General features: G+C 54.0%; 1 protein-coding gene across 2 annotated transcripts in view; it reads left to right on the top strand.

The window, feature by feature from the left end:
• The window catches only part of SNRNP70 (small nuclear ribonucleoprotein U1 subunit 70), a 23499-nt gene extending 6547 nt beyond the window's left edge, over positions 1-16952 (top strand). The window contains exons 5-10 of one of the 2 annotated variants that reach the window (XM_026457355.1): positions 6823-6887; positions 7038-7100; positions 9780-9861; positions 12994-13095; positions 15973-16060; positions 16168-16952. In XM_026457355.1, coding sequence (XP_026313140.1) covers positions 6823-6887; positions 7038-7100; positions 9780-9861; positions 12994-13095; positions 15973-16060; positions 16168-16789 — 1022 coding nt within the window. In that variant the 3' untranslated portion in view covers positions 16790-16952. Of the gene's footprint in view, positions 1-6822; positions 6888-7037; positions 7101-9779; positions 9862-12993; positions 13096-15972; positions 16061-16140 lie in introns of both variants that reach the window. The other variant, XM_026457354.1, reaches the window with a different exon arrangement.
• The last annotated feature ends 269 nt before the right edge of the window (positions 16953-17221 follow it).

Genomic DNA, 17221 nt, shown 5'->3' with positions numbered 1-17221 from the left:
TTTACTGTACCTTTTCTATGCTTAGATACGTTTAGATGCACAAATACTTAGTATTGTGTTAGGGTTGCTGTAGTATGTGGTGTAGTAACATGCTTGGCCTTGGAGCAGTGGGACGCACCTCTAGCCCGGAAGTGTTGTGAGGTATACCATCTAGGCTCGTGGAAGTGCCGTCTCATGTTTGCATATCGATATCACCATCAAACGACGCACACATGACATGACTCTAGTGAGAAGACAGGTTTTCCTCCTATACCTGTGAACTTCGATGAATCCCTTTCCTCCAAATCCTGGAGTGCAGGGTTTCCTCAGGGTGCTTACGCAGAAGTGTGACAGAGGTATCTGGTGGTGCGCTCTTTGGACACTGGCTGTCGGAACGCTGCCTTGATGTCTTTCCTCAGATGCCTCAGAGGCATCTCGGAATCAGTGTCCAAACCACAGGGCTTTTCCCTCGCCCCCAACCTGGTTTCCTTTGGGTGTTTTCTCTGGGACGTAGACATTCAACTGTGCTGGTCATGACCTCATTTTTTGCCATGCAATTTGTTTCTAACACCTTTTCTAACCCTTTGCTCAGTCTCTCAACAAGACCTATTTGTGTTACTTTCTAAGTGTCACAAACCTGACTCTTCATGTCCATCACCACCACCCAGGTCACCTCTTGCCTGGACAGCACCGTCACAGTCTGTTATAACTAGTTTACCTATGACTCTTTTTTGAGAGGGAGCCTCACTCTGTCGCCAGGCTGGAGTGCAGTGGTGCAATCTTAGCTCACTGCACCCTCAGCCTCCCGGGTTCAAGCGATTCTCCTGCCTCAGCCTCCTAAGCAGCTGGGACTACAGGTGTGCGCCACCATGCCCGGCTAATTTTTGTAATTTTAGTAGAGATGGAGTTTCACCATATTGGCCAGACTGGTCTCGAACTTCTAACCTCGTGATCCACCTGCCTCAACCTCGCGAAGTGCTAAGATTACAGGCGTGAGCCATTGCACCCAGCCTAGTTTATCCATGTCTTAACCAACCAAAATCCACTGTGGGTCTTTTTTTTTTTTTTTTTCTTTTCTAGAAAAACTTTATTTTTTTATTTTTTTATTTTTTTTTGAGGCGGAGTCTTGCTCTGTCGCCCGGACTGGAGTGCAGTGGCCGGATCTCAGCTCACTGCAAGCTCCGCCTCCTGGGTTTATGCCATTCTCCTGCCTCAGCCTCCCGAGTAGCTGGGACTACAAGCGCCCGCCACCTCGCCCGGCTAGTTTTTGTATTTTTAGTAGAGACAGGGTTTCACCGTGTTAGCCAGGATGGTCTCGATCTCCTGACCTCGTGATCCGCCCGTCTCGGCCTCCCAAAGTGCTGGGATTACAGGCTTGAGCCACCGCGCCCGGCCTAGAAAAACTTTAAAACTGAGATGGGATCTCACTATGGTGCCCAGGCTGGTCTTGAATTCCTGGGCTCAAGTGATCCTCCTGCCTCAGCCTCCCAAAGTGCTGGGATTACAGGTGTGAGCCACCACACCCAGCCAAAAATGTTCTTTTTCTTTTTTTGGGGAGGTGGAGATTTGCTCTTATTGCCCAGGCCGGAATGTAATGGTGCGATCTTGGCTCACTGCATGCAACCTCTGCCTCCTGGGTTGAAGCGATTCTCCTGCCTCCTGAGTAGCTGGGACTACAGGCATGCGCCACCATGCCTGGCTAATTTTGTATTTTTAGTAGAGATGGGATTTCTCCACATTGGTCAGGCTGTTTTTGAACTCCTGACCTCAGGTGATCCGCCTGCCTCAGCCTCCCAAAGTGTTGGGATTACAGGCGTGAGCCACCACACCCGGCCAGAAATGCTTTTTAAAAACAGTTCCGCCCGGGTGTAGTGGCTTACACCTGTAATCCTGCAAGGCAGATGGGTCACCTGAGATCAAGAGTTCAAGACCAACCTGGCCAACATGGTGAAACCCTGTCTCTACTAAGAATACAAAAATTAGCTGGACGTGGTGGCATGCACCTGTAATCCCAGCTACCTAGGAGGCTGAGGCAGGACAATTGCTTGAACCTGGGAGGCGGAGGTTGCAGTGAGCTGAGATCACGCCATTGTACTCCAGCCTGGGTGACAGAGCAAGACTGCATCTCAAAAAAAAAAAAAAAAGTTCCAGGCTGGGCATGGAGGCTCACGCCTATAATCGCAGCACCTTTGGGAGGCCGAGGCGGGCAGATCACCTGAGGTTAGGGGTTTGAGACCAGCCTGGCCAACATGGTGAAACCCTGTCTCTACTAAAAATATATATATATATTTAAAAAACAAACTAGGCAGGCGTTGTTGTGGGTTCCTGTAATCCCAGCTACTCGGGAGGCTGAGGCACGAGAATTGCTTGAACATGGGAGGCGGAGGTTGCAGTGAGCCGCGATCGCGCCATTACACTCCAGCCTGGGCAATAAGAGCAAAACTCCATCTCAAAAACAAACAAAAAAGTTCCAGTTGAGGAATTTGGACACTGGATCATAGATGAGGTTAAGGAATTAGTAAATATTAGCTCTTTAAGATGTAATAGTGGCACTGTGGTTATGATGTTTAAAAGTCTGTATTAGAGACCAAAGTGGTGTGCTATCTGGAATTTCATTTAAAATAATCCAGCTGGTCGCGGTGGCTTATGCCTGTAATCCCAGCACTCTGGGAGGCTGAGGTGGGAGGATCACTTGAGTGATCTAGGCTGCTCAGGAGTTCGAGTGGTGAATATGGTGAAACCCTGTCTCAAGTGAAAATATAAAAATTATCCAGGTGTGGTGGCAAGGGCCTGTAATCCCAACTACTTGGGAGGCTGAGGCAGGAGAATCGCTTGAACTCGGGATGCAGAAGTTGGGGTGAGCTGAGGTCATGTCACTGCACTCCAGCCTGGGTGACAGAGCGAGACTCTGTCTCAAAAAAAAAAAAAAAAAAATGCAGTGGGCTGTGGGAGGATAGGGATGAAACAACTCTGGCCGCATGTTGATAATGGAAGCGGGCTCGTGGGAGTTCACTGTACTGTTCTCTACTTCCATTAAGTGCTTGAACTTCTCCATAATAGAAAAGAAATAAAAGAACGGATCAAGTTCAGTAGGGTTTCTGTGCCCTTGAGAGCCTCCACTCGTAACTCTAGAAGCTTGCTGTGCCTTATCACAATGAACAGCTCCCGTCAAGGGGACCGTGCCTTCTTGCTGAGCACTTGTACTTCGTGTTACTGACTTCTCACAGCTTCCAAGTGCAGCAAGGGTTGCGACTCCCATTTTTAAGATAAGGAAATGGAGGCTTGTTGAGGCAAGCACGCTTACAAAGAGTGAGAGTTCGGAGATGGGACCTCGAGCACCTCAAAGCCTAATTCCCGACTCCACGGCCCAGTTCCTTTGAGTTTCTGCTCTGGGCTGCTCTGGGTTAAGATGAGCCCCTAACCAATGATTTCCTAAGGAAGAGGTGCTGGCAGGGCTCTGCACGCATACACTGACTGGTGGGGCACTGCCTGGCGTTGGGTCTGTACTACCTTCTTTGAGCTTTTGTGCTCTGTCTTCAGGAATTGGGTACCATGGCTTTGCTGCATTTTCTTTTCCCTTTAGTCACGTTTGTGGCCTCCCACCCCAGGTAAGCAAGCACTCCGGGAAACTCAGGCGGTGTGCTGGGCTGGTTTCCTTATGGCTGTCCTTCAGGAAGCTCAGCTGTTGTTTGGCCTTCGTCCACTCCCCAGCCCTACAGCATTCATTGGTCCCACTGTAGTGTTCCACAGGAACTGTTAGAATGCCTGCTGTCTGGTGTTGCTGGGTGTGTTTCCTTGCTGCTGTGACAACCTTCAGCTCCTCCTTAAATATTAGCATCTTATGAGGCCTTTCCTAACCTGCCTTATAAAGTCACCGTTTCTATCTCTGGTCATCTGATGTGATCATATGATCTCCTTATTTACTTCTTCCATTAGCATATGAACCCCATGAGGGTAGACACCTTTTTTGTCTTTTTTTCTTTTTTTTTTTTGAGACAGTCTCACTCTGTTGCCCGGGATGGACTAGAGTGTCGCGATCTCGGCTTACTACAACCTTCGTCACCTCCCTGGTTCAAGCGATTCTCTTGCCTTAGCCTCCTGAGTAGCTGGACCATGCCCAGCTAATTTTTTTGTGTATTTTTAGTAGAGACGATGTTTTGCTATGTTGGTCAGGCTGGTTCTCGAATTCCTGGTCGCAAGTGATCCACCTGCCTCGGCCTCCCAAAATGCTGGGATTACAGCTGTGAGCCACTGCACCCAGCACCTTTTTTTTTTTTTGAGATGGAGTGTCGCTCTGTTGCCCAGGCTGGAGTGAGTGAAGTGACACGATCTCTGCTCACTGCAAGCTCCGCCCCCCGGGTTCATGCCATTCTCCTGCCTCAGCCTCCCGAGTAGCTGGGACCACAGGCGCTGCCGCCACACCCGGCTAATTTTTTTGTATTTTTATTAGAGACGGGGTTTCACAGTGTTCGCCAGGATGGTCTGGAACTCCTGATCTCATGATCCGCCCACCTTGGCCTCCCAAAGTGCTGAGATTACAGGCATGAGACACCGCGCCCAGCCAACCTTTTTTGTCTTATTTACTGCCAAATCCCCAACAACTACAGCATTTCCAGGCACATAGTAGACGCTTAAGAGTTACCTATTTACAAAAGCACAAACATCGGCAAAAAAAAAGAATTACCTTTTGAATGAATGAGAGTTAGCTGGTGCAGAAAAACAAAAACAAAAAAGGCCAGTGCAAATTGAGAGACCTGGCCATAGAAAATTACAATGCTCAGGGATGTGGTATGGCAAGGAACTTTTTGTTTTTTTTGAGACAGAGTCTAGCTTTATTGCCCCGGCTAGAGTGCAGTGGCACCATCCTGGCTCACTGCAACCTCCACCTCCCAGGTTCAAGTGATTCCCCTGCATCAGCCTCCTGAGTAGCTGGGACTGTAGGCGCACACCTCCACACCCTGGTAGTTTTGTATTTTTAGTAGAGATGGGGTTTTGCCATGTTGGCCAGGCTGATCTCTGACTCCTGACCTCAGGTGATCCGTCCGCCTTAGCCTCCCAAATTGCTGGGATTACAGGTGTGATCCACCGAGCCCAGCCTGGCAAGCAACTTTGAGGACTGGGTGGGGAGAACACCGAGATGGAGTTGTTTTCACACATTTCCATTCGTCCCAGATAGCGATTCCCTTAAATTGTGGCTCAAGCTTCTGCTTTCTAAAACATCCCTTAGGCCAGGCACGGTGGCTCACGCCTGTAATGGCAGCACTTTGGGAGGCTGAGGCAGGTAGATCACCTGAGGTCAGGAGTTCGAGACCAGCCTGGCCAACATAGTGAAACCCCGTCTCTACTAAAAGTACAAAAGATTAGCTGGGCGTGGTGGTGTGCCTCTGTAATCCCAGCTACTTGGGAGGCTGAGGCAGGAGAATTGCTTGAACCCGGGAGGCGGAGGTTGCAGTGAGCCGAGATCGCGCCATCCCTTGCAGTCCAGCTTGAGCAACAAGAGTGACACTGTCTCAAAAAAAAAATCTGATACTTTATTTCTCTAGCTTCTGGCAACACCCACATTGTCTTCCTGAAAAGGTAGCACCTGGGGGTTCGGGGAAGGAGCCTGGTAGTTCGAGAGCCTGGGGTGAGAGGTGAAGTCTGCCTTGGCCCTTTGCCACTTTGACACCTCCCTTTTTCTGTGTCTCGAGTTCTGTTTTGCTTCCATTGGCAAAATAGTAATAAATATCAGTATCCAGCACTGTGTCTGGGCCATAGTATGTGCTCAGTAAATTATATGCCTAGTGTTCCATTATTGGAATGCTAAGCATGTGGGAGTTATTTATATCCTGCTCAGGGTCTGATTTTTCACACGTCTGCAGTTCAAAAAATTGCAACCTCTGGGTTAATGTTACTCCTTTTCTCATACTCTCCCAGAATGTGACAGGGCTTCTGAGGGGAGCCCTAGGCCATGGAAGAACCGGCAGGGTGTAAGCCTTAAGGCCCCGGCAGGAGTCAGGGTCGTTATGTGCTGGGGCCGCCATATTTGGTGAAAAGGACTTATTCCCAGGCCTGACCCAGCAGGATCACTATAGAATTGGTTTCTCAGGGGATTCCTGGCTCTTTTCTTTGGAGATTGTTATTCCTTAGTCGCCAGGTAGGACAGTTTGCCTCACAGCGAGACTGGAGTGAGGATCTAATCTGATGCTCGTCAGTTCTGGGTTTCTTTTAGAGACACAGGGCACAGACGGGAAAGCAGAGCTTACTTAGCCTTTGCTCTTCTGGCTCTCATTCTTAGCCTTGGGGTCGCTTGGTCTCAGGTTTTCCTGTGGGCTGTAGTTGCAGTCTGTGTCCAGTGGGTGGCAGTGTGGCCCTACAGGAGGGACCTCTCCCTCCCTCTGAGGATACGACCCCTCCTCCATGTACCCCCAGTTCAAACACCCTGACCCACTCACTTACTCTTTTGATGCATCCTGGGGGCATCAGCTGCATTTCCAGGGAGTCCCAGTTGGGCTGTTACTGTTTGGATCACCTTGCATCTGGGAGCGATAGGGCCCTAAGGGTTTATGTAGGTCTGAAATGGCAGTTGGGCCTGCCACATCCTGTCAGCTTGAAGTCAGCCTTACCTCCTCCCCTCAGCAGCCTGGATTATCTCTCAGCCACTCTGATAAAGCCCACTGTGCCTGAGAGAAACAGGTTCAGAGAGGGGCGTGCCTGAGGTTGCCAGGTCACCACCCGTGTTCCTCCAGCTAGGGGCCTCTCCCAGTGCCACCGTTTTCTTCTTGGCCTCTGCCCATCGTATTTGTTTTGCTACCTGAGACCATGGACACCTTCAACTTACAAAATTCCCTTCTTCCTGCACAGGGGACCCTCACAATGATCCCAATGCTCAGGGTGATGCCTTCAAGACTCTCTTCGTGGCGAGAGTGGTAAGTCCCCAGCTCCCAGTTCCTGGAACCCCATGCTGCTGAGAGCCTGGGTCTGGCCCAAAGGGCAAATAGGCTAGGTACTGGGGAATGTTCCAGGGGCTGTGGGACAGCTCTGTTCTCCCATTTAATGTCATACCCATCTCCTTGTAGAACTATGACACAACAGAATCCAAGCTCCGGAGAGAGTTTGAGGTGTACGGACCCATCAAAAGAGTAAGTGGAGTGGGTCAGGGTGTTTGAATTGAGGGTGCATGGAGGAGGGGCCATGTCCTAAAAGGGAGGGAGAGAGGTCCCAGCCCTGAGCATGGCTCACACCATTTCAGGGCCTGGGTTTATGCATCCTGACTGTATTTCCATGCAGCAGACCTTGGGTGGCAGAAGTAAAATGAGAAGTAATGACTGCTGGTGGTTGATTGAGAGCAGGGGTTGGCAAACTGCAGACTTATTGCTTGTAAATAAAGTCTTCCTGCTGCTCAGCCAGGCAGGTCTGTTTGTTTACACATTGTCTTTGGCTGCTACTGTTGTAAGGCAGGGTTGGGTTGTTGCAAGAGTATGTGGCCGTCAAAGCTGGAAATATATACTCTTTGCGTCTCGGCAGAATACGTATGCTGAGTCTTGTTTTAGAGGAAGGCTTTGTTTTGCCAATCTTCTTTTAAGTCACTTAAGTGCTGTGCCTGATTTCCTTTATCTAACATGGGAGACAGATGCCTTCCCTGGACAGTAGTGAGGGCTTGAGGCCACCCTACACACAAACCGATGTTAGCCATGTCTCTTCTCCTCCCTACTCTGTTTTTGATACATCTTTTTAAAATACTTACACATGTCAGGCTGGGTGCAGTGGCTCACACCTGTAATCTCAGCTCTTAAGGAGGCAGAGGCGGGAGGATAGCTTAAACCTAGGAGTTCGAGACCTGCCTGGGCAATATAGTGAGTCCCTGTTCTCCACAAAAAGGAAAAAAAAATATTGTTGGGCCAGGCGTGGTGGCTCATGCCTGTAATCCCAACACTTTGGGAGGCCAAGATGGGCAGATCACCTGAGGTCAGGAGTTCGAGACCAGTCTGACCAACGTGGTGAAACCTGGTCTCTACTTTAAAAAGTACAAAAATTAGCTGGGTATGATAGCGGGCGCCTGTAATCTCAGCTACTCAGGAGGTTGAGGCAGGAGAATTGCTTGAACCTGGGAAGCGGAAGTTGCAGTGAGCCGAGATCGCGCCACTGTACTCCAGCCTGGACAACAGAGTAAGACTCCATCTTAAAAAAAAAAAAGTATTGTAGGCCGGACGTGGTGGCTCACGCCTGTAATCCCAACACATTGGGAGGGTGAGACAGGCAGATCAGCTGTAGTCAGGAGTCAAGACCAGCCTGGCCAATATGGCGAAACCCCGTCTCTACAAAAATACAAAATACTAGCCAATTGTGGCGTCTCGTGTCTGTGTGTGTGTTTGCATATATCTGTGTATGCCTGTGTATATATGTGTATACACACACACGTTGTTCTGCCCTGCGCAGTCCAGTGACAACCTTGGCCCCACCCTTGTCCCTCTGATCCCATTCGAGTCAGGAATCTCGGTTGTGTTTTGGAGGCTGTGGGGTCCCAGGTTCATCCATGATAATAGTTGGTCGCCGACTGGTAGTGATGTGAATGGAGAACTAGCCATCCTTGAGGGACCAGCTCAAATGCTGTCACCTCCCAGAAATCTTCCTTGGTTCATTCTGGCTACCTCTGTCTCAACAGCCCTTCCTTGCCCGTTGTTCTCCCTTACGTGGTCCCCGAGGGGTCTTTCTGACATCCAGAGCTGACCCCATCTCCTCAGCGGTCAGCGTCCCATGGGTCACTAGCATGTTAGGACAGGTCCAGCTGTGACCATCTGACCTTACAGGACTCTTCCCCAAGCTGTGTGGCCTCGTGGACATCCACCCCACCCCCCACCCCCCTTCTCTTGCTGCCATCCTCAGGATGGGACCCGTCCCTCAGCATGCCACATTCTCTCAAGCCTCCCTGGATGTGCACATGTCCTTGCTTTTTCTCTTAGAACTCCGCTGTCCCTGGCCAGGTGCGGTGGCTCATGCCTGTAGTCCCAGCACTTTGGGAGGCCGAGGAGGGGGATCATGAGGTCAGGATTTCAAGAGCAGCCTGGCCAACATGGTGAAACCTCGTCTCTACTAAAGATACAAAGAATAACCCAGGTGTGGTGGCGGGCGCCTGTAATCCCAGCTACTCAGGAGGCTGAGGCAGGAGAATCGTTTGAACCTGAGAGGTGGAGATTGCAGTGAGCTGAGATCGCGCCATTGCACTCCAGAGCCTGGGCGACAGAGCAAGACTCCACCTCCAAAAAAAAAAAAACATTTCCCCTGTCCCATTGGCATTCACAACTCCCTCCTGTTTCCCTAAGTCCATTTATGTCCTCCTGACTCCACATAGACCACCCACATTGGCCCTTCGTTGCTCAACACCCTTCCCAGCTCCTCAGCGACCATGCTTCTCGGCCTGGCACTGGGGCGCTTGACCCTGGGCCTGCTCACCTTTGTGGCCTCATCTCCTGGGGCTCTCTGTCATCAGTACGTGAGCCAGCTCTGCTGAAGCGCATCCCCAGCCTCCTGCCAGCAGGCCGTTGGACCTCTGGAGTTACTGCTTTTCCACCTGACAGGCTGACTCCTCACTGTCCTCCTTCATCTCTCTTCTTTCTTTAGGTCTTAAATGTCATTTTCTCCAGGAAGCCGGCTCTGTGCCCTCTGGTCCTACAATTAGAACATAAGTCACTCAGGGCTCTTGAAGGACAGAGGGTCTGAGACCTCACCTGGCCCAGGGCCTGGTGCGCAGGCTGTTGTGGGGTTGGTGGGGTGGAGCTGCTCTGTGGCGGGACTCACCCCTGTCCCCATGCGCCCCACAGATACATATGGTCTACAGTAAGCGGTCAGGAAAGCCCCGCGGCTATGCCTTCATTGAGTACGAACACGAGCGAGACATGCACTGTGAGTACCTCCCGCCGAGCCTTGCCCTCTGACCCGCTCTCACTTTTCTGCTGCCCCAGCCCCTCCCAGTCTGTCCCCTCCCCCACCCTGCCACACCTGACATTAGCGATGTCTCTTTTCCTCCTCCCTCTGTTTCTGATGTATCTTTTTTTTTTTTATATATGTGATTTTTAAAAAAAACCAAATCCCCCACAACGTGTGTGTGTGTGTGAACCTGGGGAGGTAAGTGTCACACGTTGAACCTCAGGGGCAAAGAGGGAACTGGGTGGGGGGCTGGGGCCAGTTGGAGGTGAGGGAAGGGGTTGGATTTTGGGGGAGTCTTTCCCCATTATTCCCCCCACTGAAGTTGGGGGTGGCCAGGTTGCAATGAGGACTGGCCTTTGAACCTGTTGTCTCTTCCCCCCCAGTAGAACTGGGGCTGGGCCACCCGACCCTCTGCCTCCCCAACCCTGGCCCCCCACCCTGTTCCTCAGTGGGCAGTGGGGTGATAGGCATGTTGAGCGCCTGCCCCTACAGTTCCAAAGCCCCCTTTGAGGCTGCCGCGGCGTCCACATGGGCAGGGATGGGTGGGGGAGGGTGGGCAGGGCTGCGGCGTGTCCAGGGGCCGCCGTATTAATTGATTGTTCTTATTGTCACTGCAGCCACCACGCAGCTGGCTTGCAGCTGATGCTTACGCTCCCCTTACAACACCTCAGTGTATGGTTGGTATAAGGGTTTGTATCATGGGTAAGATCACTCAGCACCGCACACCAGCCCAGCTTAGCCAGGCAGCTCAGGAGCAGCGAGGCGCCCCTCCTCCCGCCCCAGTCGCCCCCGCAGCCTCCCCGCACCCATGGCCCTTTCCTTGTTTGGGTGCCCTTTGTCCCTCCTGCCCCGATCCGTATGCTCTCCGAGAATCTTGCTGATCCCAGGAGGGGAAGGATGAACCCGGTAGGAAAGGCGGTGGCCTCTCCGCTTGGGTTCCACCCAGCCTCTGATGACCCGGCTTTGCGATGTCAGCGGCGAGGTGGCGGGAACACCGAGGGCAGGGCACCAGGCCAGGGCTCCACTGGAACCCTTCAGCCTTCCCTCCCTGCCCCCGTGCTTTCTGTGGGGCTGCTACTGTGCTGGCCCTGGAGAGTCTTTTTGGCTGCTAGTTTTGGGGTGCTCTGCGCCCTTCCTGTCTTCCTTCCTGTGGTTGAGGCCTCCCGAGGGGGCTGGCTGTGGTGTCCAGCCACTCTCCAGAGGTGGTCAGGAGCTCCCCAAAGTGCATGGAATTGGGGCTTGGGGTGTGGGAGGGACCAAGGGGTAGGCTGCCAGTAGCTGAAGGTGTCAGTAGGTTTTTACTAAAGAACCTTCCACTGTCTAGAGACTTGAGAGAGGGAAAGAGAGAGAGAGGCCTAGACGAACACAATCACATGTTTTCTTTGCTGTTCCTCCCGGGATGGGCCTCTTCTGGGGTTTGGGACTCTGAGCCCGAGCGGGGTTCCTTCGCTTGACTTTGATCCTGGTCCTTAAATGCCTTTCCCCACTCCCCTCCTGTGGGTTCAGGGGCCAAGTGGCCCCTCCTCAGAGCACGGGCAGCACCGTCTCCTGGACCCCTGTGTGCCAGCCGCTGCAGACGCAGCTGGTGGGAGGGAGCATGGAGTTGGAGGTGGAGAAGTCGCGGGGGGTGGGCTGTGTGCCTAGTTCAGTGTGACTTGGGGACTGGTGAGGTTGGACAGGTTTTTGAGGCCTCCCCAGCCTTCTTTGTAAATTCACACGAGATAGTCCAGGGCTTTCCAGCGCCCAGCTTGGATGATAATCCTCGTCTCCCCGACTCTAAGGCCTCCTTGAGATTTCTTTGGGGTCCACCACGTCCTCTGCCTGTCTCCAGGTGGTATAGGAGATGTGGTTCCTCTCCTGGCTCCCTAGAACCCCCAACTTCCCCTCCCTGTAGCTTTAGCTGACCCCATGGTGGTGGGTGTGGGGTCTGTGCGCGTGCTCAGGTAAGCTTGGGGGCTCCAGGTAAGCGGTCCCGTGTCCCCCCCCGGGAAGCCCGCCTCCTCGCCAGGCCCCCAGGAGTTGCCGAGCCCCCCCCATCCCGCTCGGTTTGGACACCCGCAAGGCCGGCATCGGTAAATGGCACCTTTTTCTCTTCCTCTGGTTGTTATTTGGGGGGGAGCGGGCTGGGGCGGGGCAGGGTATTACGGTTGGTTGAGGACAGCCCCCTAGGCCAGGGCTGGGTGGGGGAACAGGGACTTTTTGGCCTTCCTGATAGCCCCACGTGATCACAGGCCAGGGCCTCAGGCTTGCCTTCTGCTGTGCACTACTGGAGAGCAGCAGTGAGCCTCTCCCCCGTCTCCCCTCTACGACTCCCCTTTCCTGGCAGGCTCAGGCTGGGGTGCGCTCCCAGCGCGTGTTGAGCCAGGGGTGTGGAGGGCGAGATGGGGCGGGGCCGGGGGGAGGCAGAGTCAGTCATCTCAGGTAAGGCAGGGATTTTCAGTAGCACCGCACGGCACCCCATGCTTCCTCCACTGCCCCTCCCCTGCTGCAGGGGCCCTGCCAGGCCCCCGGGAGTGTATAACCCGCCTCTCTGCTCCCTACCATTTCCTGAAGATTTCTCCCACCCCCTTCTGGTTCATTTTCTGTTCTGATGTCTGTTCCCCCCACACTCACCCCCCTCCAAAAAAAACAAAAACAGAAAAACCGGTGTGGTCTGGGGTGCGGAGCGTCCCAGCTGGGCCTCCTGCCCTGCCTTGTGTCTCAGGGTGCATGCTTGGGGTTGTGGAGGAGCCCCCTCCCCCACAGCAGAGTCCAGCGTGGAGTTAACCTTCGGTTTCTTTGCAGCGATTTTGGCCGCCCTGGCGGGAGGGGGCTGTTCCATCATGTGGGAGAGGAAGGACGGGGATCCCGGGGGGGCCGGGTGAGGGTGAACATCTCCCCTGACCAGGAGTGGTTGGGGTGCTGAGAGGAAGCAGAGGCTGAGATGGAGCAGGCCCTTCGCCGGTTTGGGAGAGGGTTGGTCTGGCTGTCCGTTGCCTGGCTGTCTGTTGGGCGTGTGCGTGTGGGTGATGATGGGGACACGGGGCGGGGATTCTGTAGAGCCGGGCCTGTCCTGACTAGAGGACCCTCTGGGGACTCCTCCCCTCCCCCTCCCCACATCTGTTACAGCCGCTTACAAACACGCAGACGGCAAGAAGATTGATGGCAGGAGGGTCCTTGTGGACGTGGAGAGGGGCCGAACCGTGAAGGGCTGGAGGCCCCGGCGGCTAGGTGAGCACGTCCTGCCCTCAGCGGGCTCTCGGGGACCCTGGACCTGGTGGCCTTGTTCTCCCTTCTTTGCTGCTTTCTGCTTCTCTGTCTCCTGCCGGCTCACGTCTCCCATCGCGTCCTCATCTCCAGCTTCTCTGTTTTGTGGCCATCACATTTCTGACAGCCGCCTGTCTCCTCGTTCTGGATTACTGTGAGGAGCAGGGGCACCAACCTGGAGCAGGGGCACCAGCCTGGAGAGGCCTGAGCCCACATGCTGGCGTCCCCACTTGCTTGCTGGGGGTCCCCTCTTCCTGCCTCATTGTCCTCCTCTTAGTGGAAATAACCTGAGTTTGCTGAGCTCAGTGTACTGGGTGCCCAGCTTGGCAGTGACGCATGCTGGGGTTGTAAATGTCACTTGCTCATCTGCTTCTGCTGCTTGTTCTTGCTCTTGTTCGCTTTTTTACTGATTCAGCAAGTACCTATTTGATCACCAGCCGTGTGCCAGGCTTCTAGTCAAGAGCAACACAGAGGCAGCCTCTGCCCTCTGAGCCTCCTGCATTCAGTCTCCTCATTGTCGTTCACTGTCTCAGGCAAGGTCAGTTTGGCTACAGGTATCAGAAATAAACTTGAGCTTCCTGAAACATGAAAACATAAAAAAAAGAAACATAATTCTGTTGATACAGAATTATGGGCACCCTTTGGAGTTCAGAGGTATGTGATGCCCATGGATCTAAGAGGACCTGGTAGCTGAAGCTGTTAAGAGCTGGGGCAGCCAGGCCAGGCACAGTGGTTCACGCCTGTAATCCCAGCACTTTGGGAGGCCCAGGTGGGTGGATCACGAGATCAGGAGTTCGAGACCAACCTGGCCAAGATGTTGAAACTCCGTCTCTACTAAAAATACAAAAATTAGGTAGCCGTGGTGGCGGGCACCTGTAATTTCATCTACCCAGCAGGCGGAGGTTGCAATGAGCCGAGATCGAGTCACTGCATTCCATCCAGCCTGGGTGACAGAGCAAGACTCTGTCTCAGAAAAAAAAAGCTGGGATGACTCAACTGTGATGTGTGACGGCCCACAGCTTGCTTCTGTCTCCTTAGCCTCCATGCAGCTGGGTCTGTCCCGTGCCTCTTTGCACTGGCCCAGCGCAGCATGCCACAGGCCCCGGCTTTATACTCAGTCCTGGACGGGTCTCTTGTTGCGGGCTGGGCACTTCTGATTGACTCAGTGTTGGGCCTGGGGTCCTGCTACTCAGGCATGCTTACTGACGACTGAATCCTGCAAAGCTGAGTGACAGTTGTCAGAGAAGATGATGATCCCTGGGCAGACACCCAGGCAGTAGTAGCCACTTGGGACTCCTGTCCTGCCTCCCAGCCCTGTGTCCTCGCTTTGGATTCGCTGTGCTAGGGAGACCACACTCTAAGCTGCTGAGCCTCTGAGTTTACCAGGCATGTTCTTACCTTACTCTGGTCTCTCTGGGGTGGAGTGGGTTCTTACAGCTCTGCTATTTCCTGTTGGGGCAGGAGAATTCTGGAATCTCAGCCTTTCCAGAATCTCAGAATCTTCTAGTTCAATTGCCATTCAAACTTTTTGTGGGTGTTAGCCAATAACATCTTGACTCAGTGCACCCGCAGAAATACTATAGCCTAAAGTTTGAGGAAACAGTTTTTTCTGTGTAGTAAGTATATAGTTGTATTTTATATTCTGCTGTTTTGTTTTTTAAGATGTTGGTTGCAACCCATCAGATTGATGATGTGACTCATTGCTGGGTCGTGACTTGAAAATAATAAATGCTAGTCTAGCTGCCCTGTGCCTGTGATATGGTAGGTGCCTGGTCTGCTGCCGGCTTCCTATAAGAATATCTCCCTGCAGCCTCTTTTCTATACAGAACTCAGCCCTGCCTCACGGAAGCTTTTCCAGGCAGTGTGGGATAGAGGAGCGCTTGAGAAGGCAGGTTCTGCAGCAGACGGCAGTGACAGTCCAGTTCTGCACCTTCCTTGCTGAGTCACTGTGGGCCAGTGACTTGATCTGAGATTGTTTCCCCATCATAACCATGAGATTCCTTGGGGCTGTTCATCTATTCACTTGACACACACAACATCCACCTTTCTATACCAGCTGCAGCGCCACCTGCTGGTACCGTGAGCAAGAGCCGAGTGCGCCCACGGTCCCGGTGCCTTGCAGTCTGGTGGGAGAGGCAGGTAGGGGTCGACTCAGACAGGTAGCAAACCTGAAACTCCGGGGAAAGGAAGCATTTCTGCAACTGTGAGTACGTAGGACTGTGAGGAGAGGCTTCCGGAGGAAGGGATGTTCGGGCTAGCCTTAAGGGTGAGTGGGAGTTCGCCAGAGAAGGAAGGGGAGACCAGTCCAGGGCAAGGAGAATGCGCAGACACTGGCAGGAAGGTGAGCGCTGGGACACTGGGAAAGCCTGGGACGCGCAGCCAGGGGCTGCGGCTCAGACGCTAGCGGGGCCCACTCTTGCTGCTGCTACCAGCAGTTGACAAGGAGTTTGGACCTCAGGCTGGGGGACACCACCAGAGGCTTCTAAGCCGATCACATTTTTGGGTGGAAAGATCTTCAGCTTCGGGCGTGTGTGAGGATGAGGATGATTGGAAGGGAGGGGTTCGAGGAGGCTGCGAAGTGCGCTGTGGTTAATATGATGCACTTTGGGGTCAAATGTGGGTTCCAGTAACGGCTGTTTCCTAGCGAATGCTTTGTGTGAGTTACTTAAGGAAGAAGTGGCTGTCTTGTGATGGGAGTGCGTGGGATGAACTGCAGAGGGGACCCGACCCTGTGAACGCTAAGCCAGGGGCTGCCTTTCTGCTTTTGGAGCCGGCTCATTTCTGCTCCTCCAGGCCCTGCCCCTGCCCATACTGACCCTCTTGTCTGTCTGCCCTGCCCAGGAGGAGGCCTCGGTGGTACCAGAAGAGGAGGGGCTGATGTGAACATCCGGCATTCAGGCCGCGATGACACCTCCCGCTATGATGAGAGGTAAGATTGGGCGACCGGTGTCCTGGGTTGGGGCGGTCACGGGGGGAGCCCGGCCACACAGGTCTGCCCACCTCATCCAGGCCCGGCCCCTCCCCGCTTCCGCACAGGGACCGGGACCGGGACCGTGAGCGGGAGCGCAGAGAGCGGAGCCGGGAGCGAGACAAGGAGCGAGAACGGCGACGCTCCCGCTCTCGGGACCGGCGGAGGCGCTCACGGAGTCGCGACAAGGAGGAGCGGAGGCGCTCCAGGGAGCGGAGCAAGGACAAGGACCGGGACCGGAAGCGGCGAAGCAGCCGGAGCCGGGAGCGGGCCCGGCGGGAGCGGGAGCGCAAGGAGGAGCTGCGTGGGGGCGGTGGCGACATGGCGGAGCCCTCCGAGGCGGGTGATGCGCCCCCTGATGATGGGCCTCCAGGGGAGCTCGGGCCTGACGGCCCTGACGGTCCAGAGGAAAAGGGCCGGGATCGTGACCGGGAGCGACGGCGGAGCCACCGGAGTGAGCGCGAGCGGCGCCGGGACCGGGATCGTGACCGCGACCGTGACCGCGAGCACAAACGGGGGGAGCGGGGCAGTGAGCGGGGCAGGGATGAGGCCCGAGGTGGGGGCGGCGGCCAGGACAACGGGCTGGAGGGTCTGGGCAACGACAGCCGAGACATGTACATGGAGTCTGAGGGCGGCGATGGCTACCTGGCTCCGGAGAATGGGTATTTGATGGAGGCTGCGCCGGAGTGAAGAGGTTCTCCACCAGCTGTGTTTGGACGCGTGCCTGCCCACCCCCTTGCTGTCATCCCATCCCCCAACCTTGGCCACCTGAGTTTGTCCTCCAAGGGTAGGTGTCTGATTTCTTCTGGCCCCTTGGATTTAAAAATAAAATTAATTTCCTGTTGATGGTGGGCACCTCGGTTTTTTCCTCACTGCTGCCCTCCCCAGAAGGTTGCCCCTGATTTTTGCTAGCCCTGCTTGGTTTGGTTTCCAGGGAGTAATTAACAACGTGAGCGTTAGGACGTGAGGCTGGCTCTGCCCAATAGCCAGAGCTGTTGAAGGTAGGGGAGGAGGCCTCTCTAGGGCTCCTTGTCTCCCTTGGTTTTTCCACCCTCTTTTTTCTTTTTCCTCTCTGCCATACATTCCTCAGTGCTGACCATACCCCTGTCTTGGTAGGGGGCT

This window comes from Piliocolobus tephrosceles, chromosome 21 (genome assembly GCF_002776525.5).
Source record: "Piliocolobus tephrosceles isolate RC106 chromosome 21, ASM277652v3, whole genome shotgun sequence".
NCBI lineage: Eukaryota > Metazoa > Chordata > Mammalia > Primates > Cercopithecidae > Piliocolobus > Piliocolobus tephrosceles.
The sequence above is the reverse complement of the archived record's forward strand: the minus strand, read 5'-3'. Positions and strand labels throughout refer to the sequence as shown.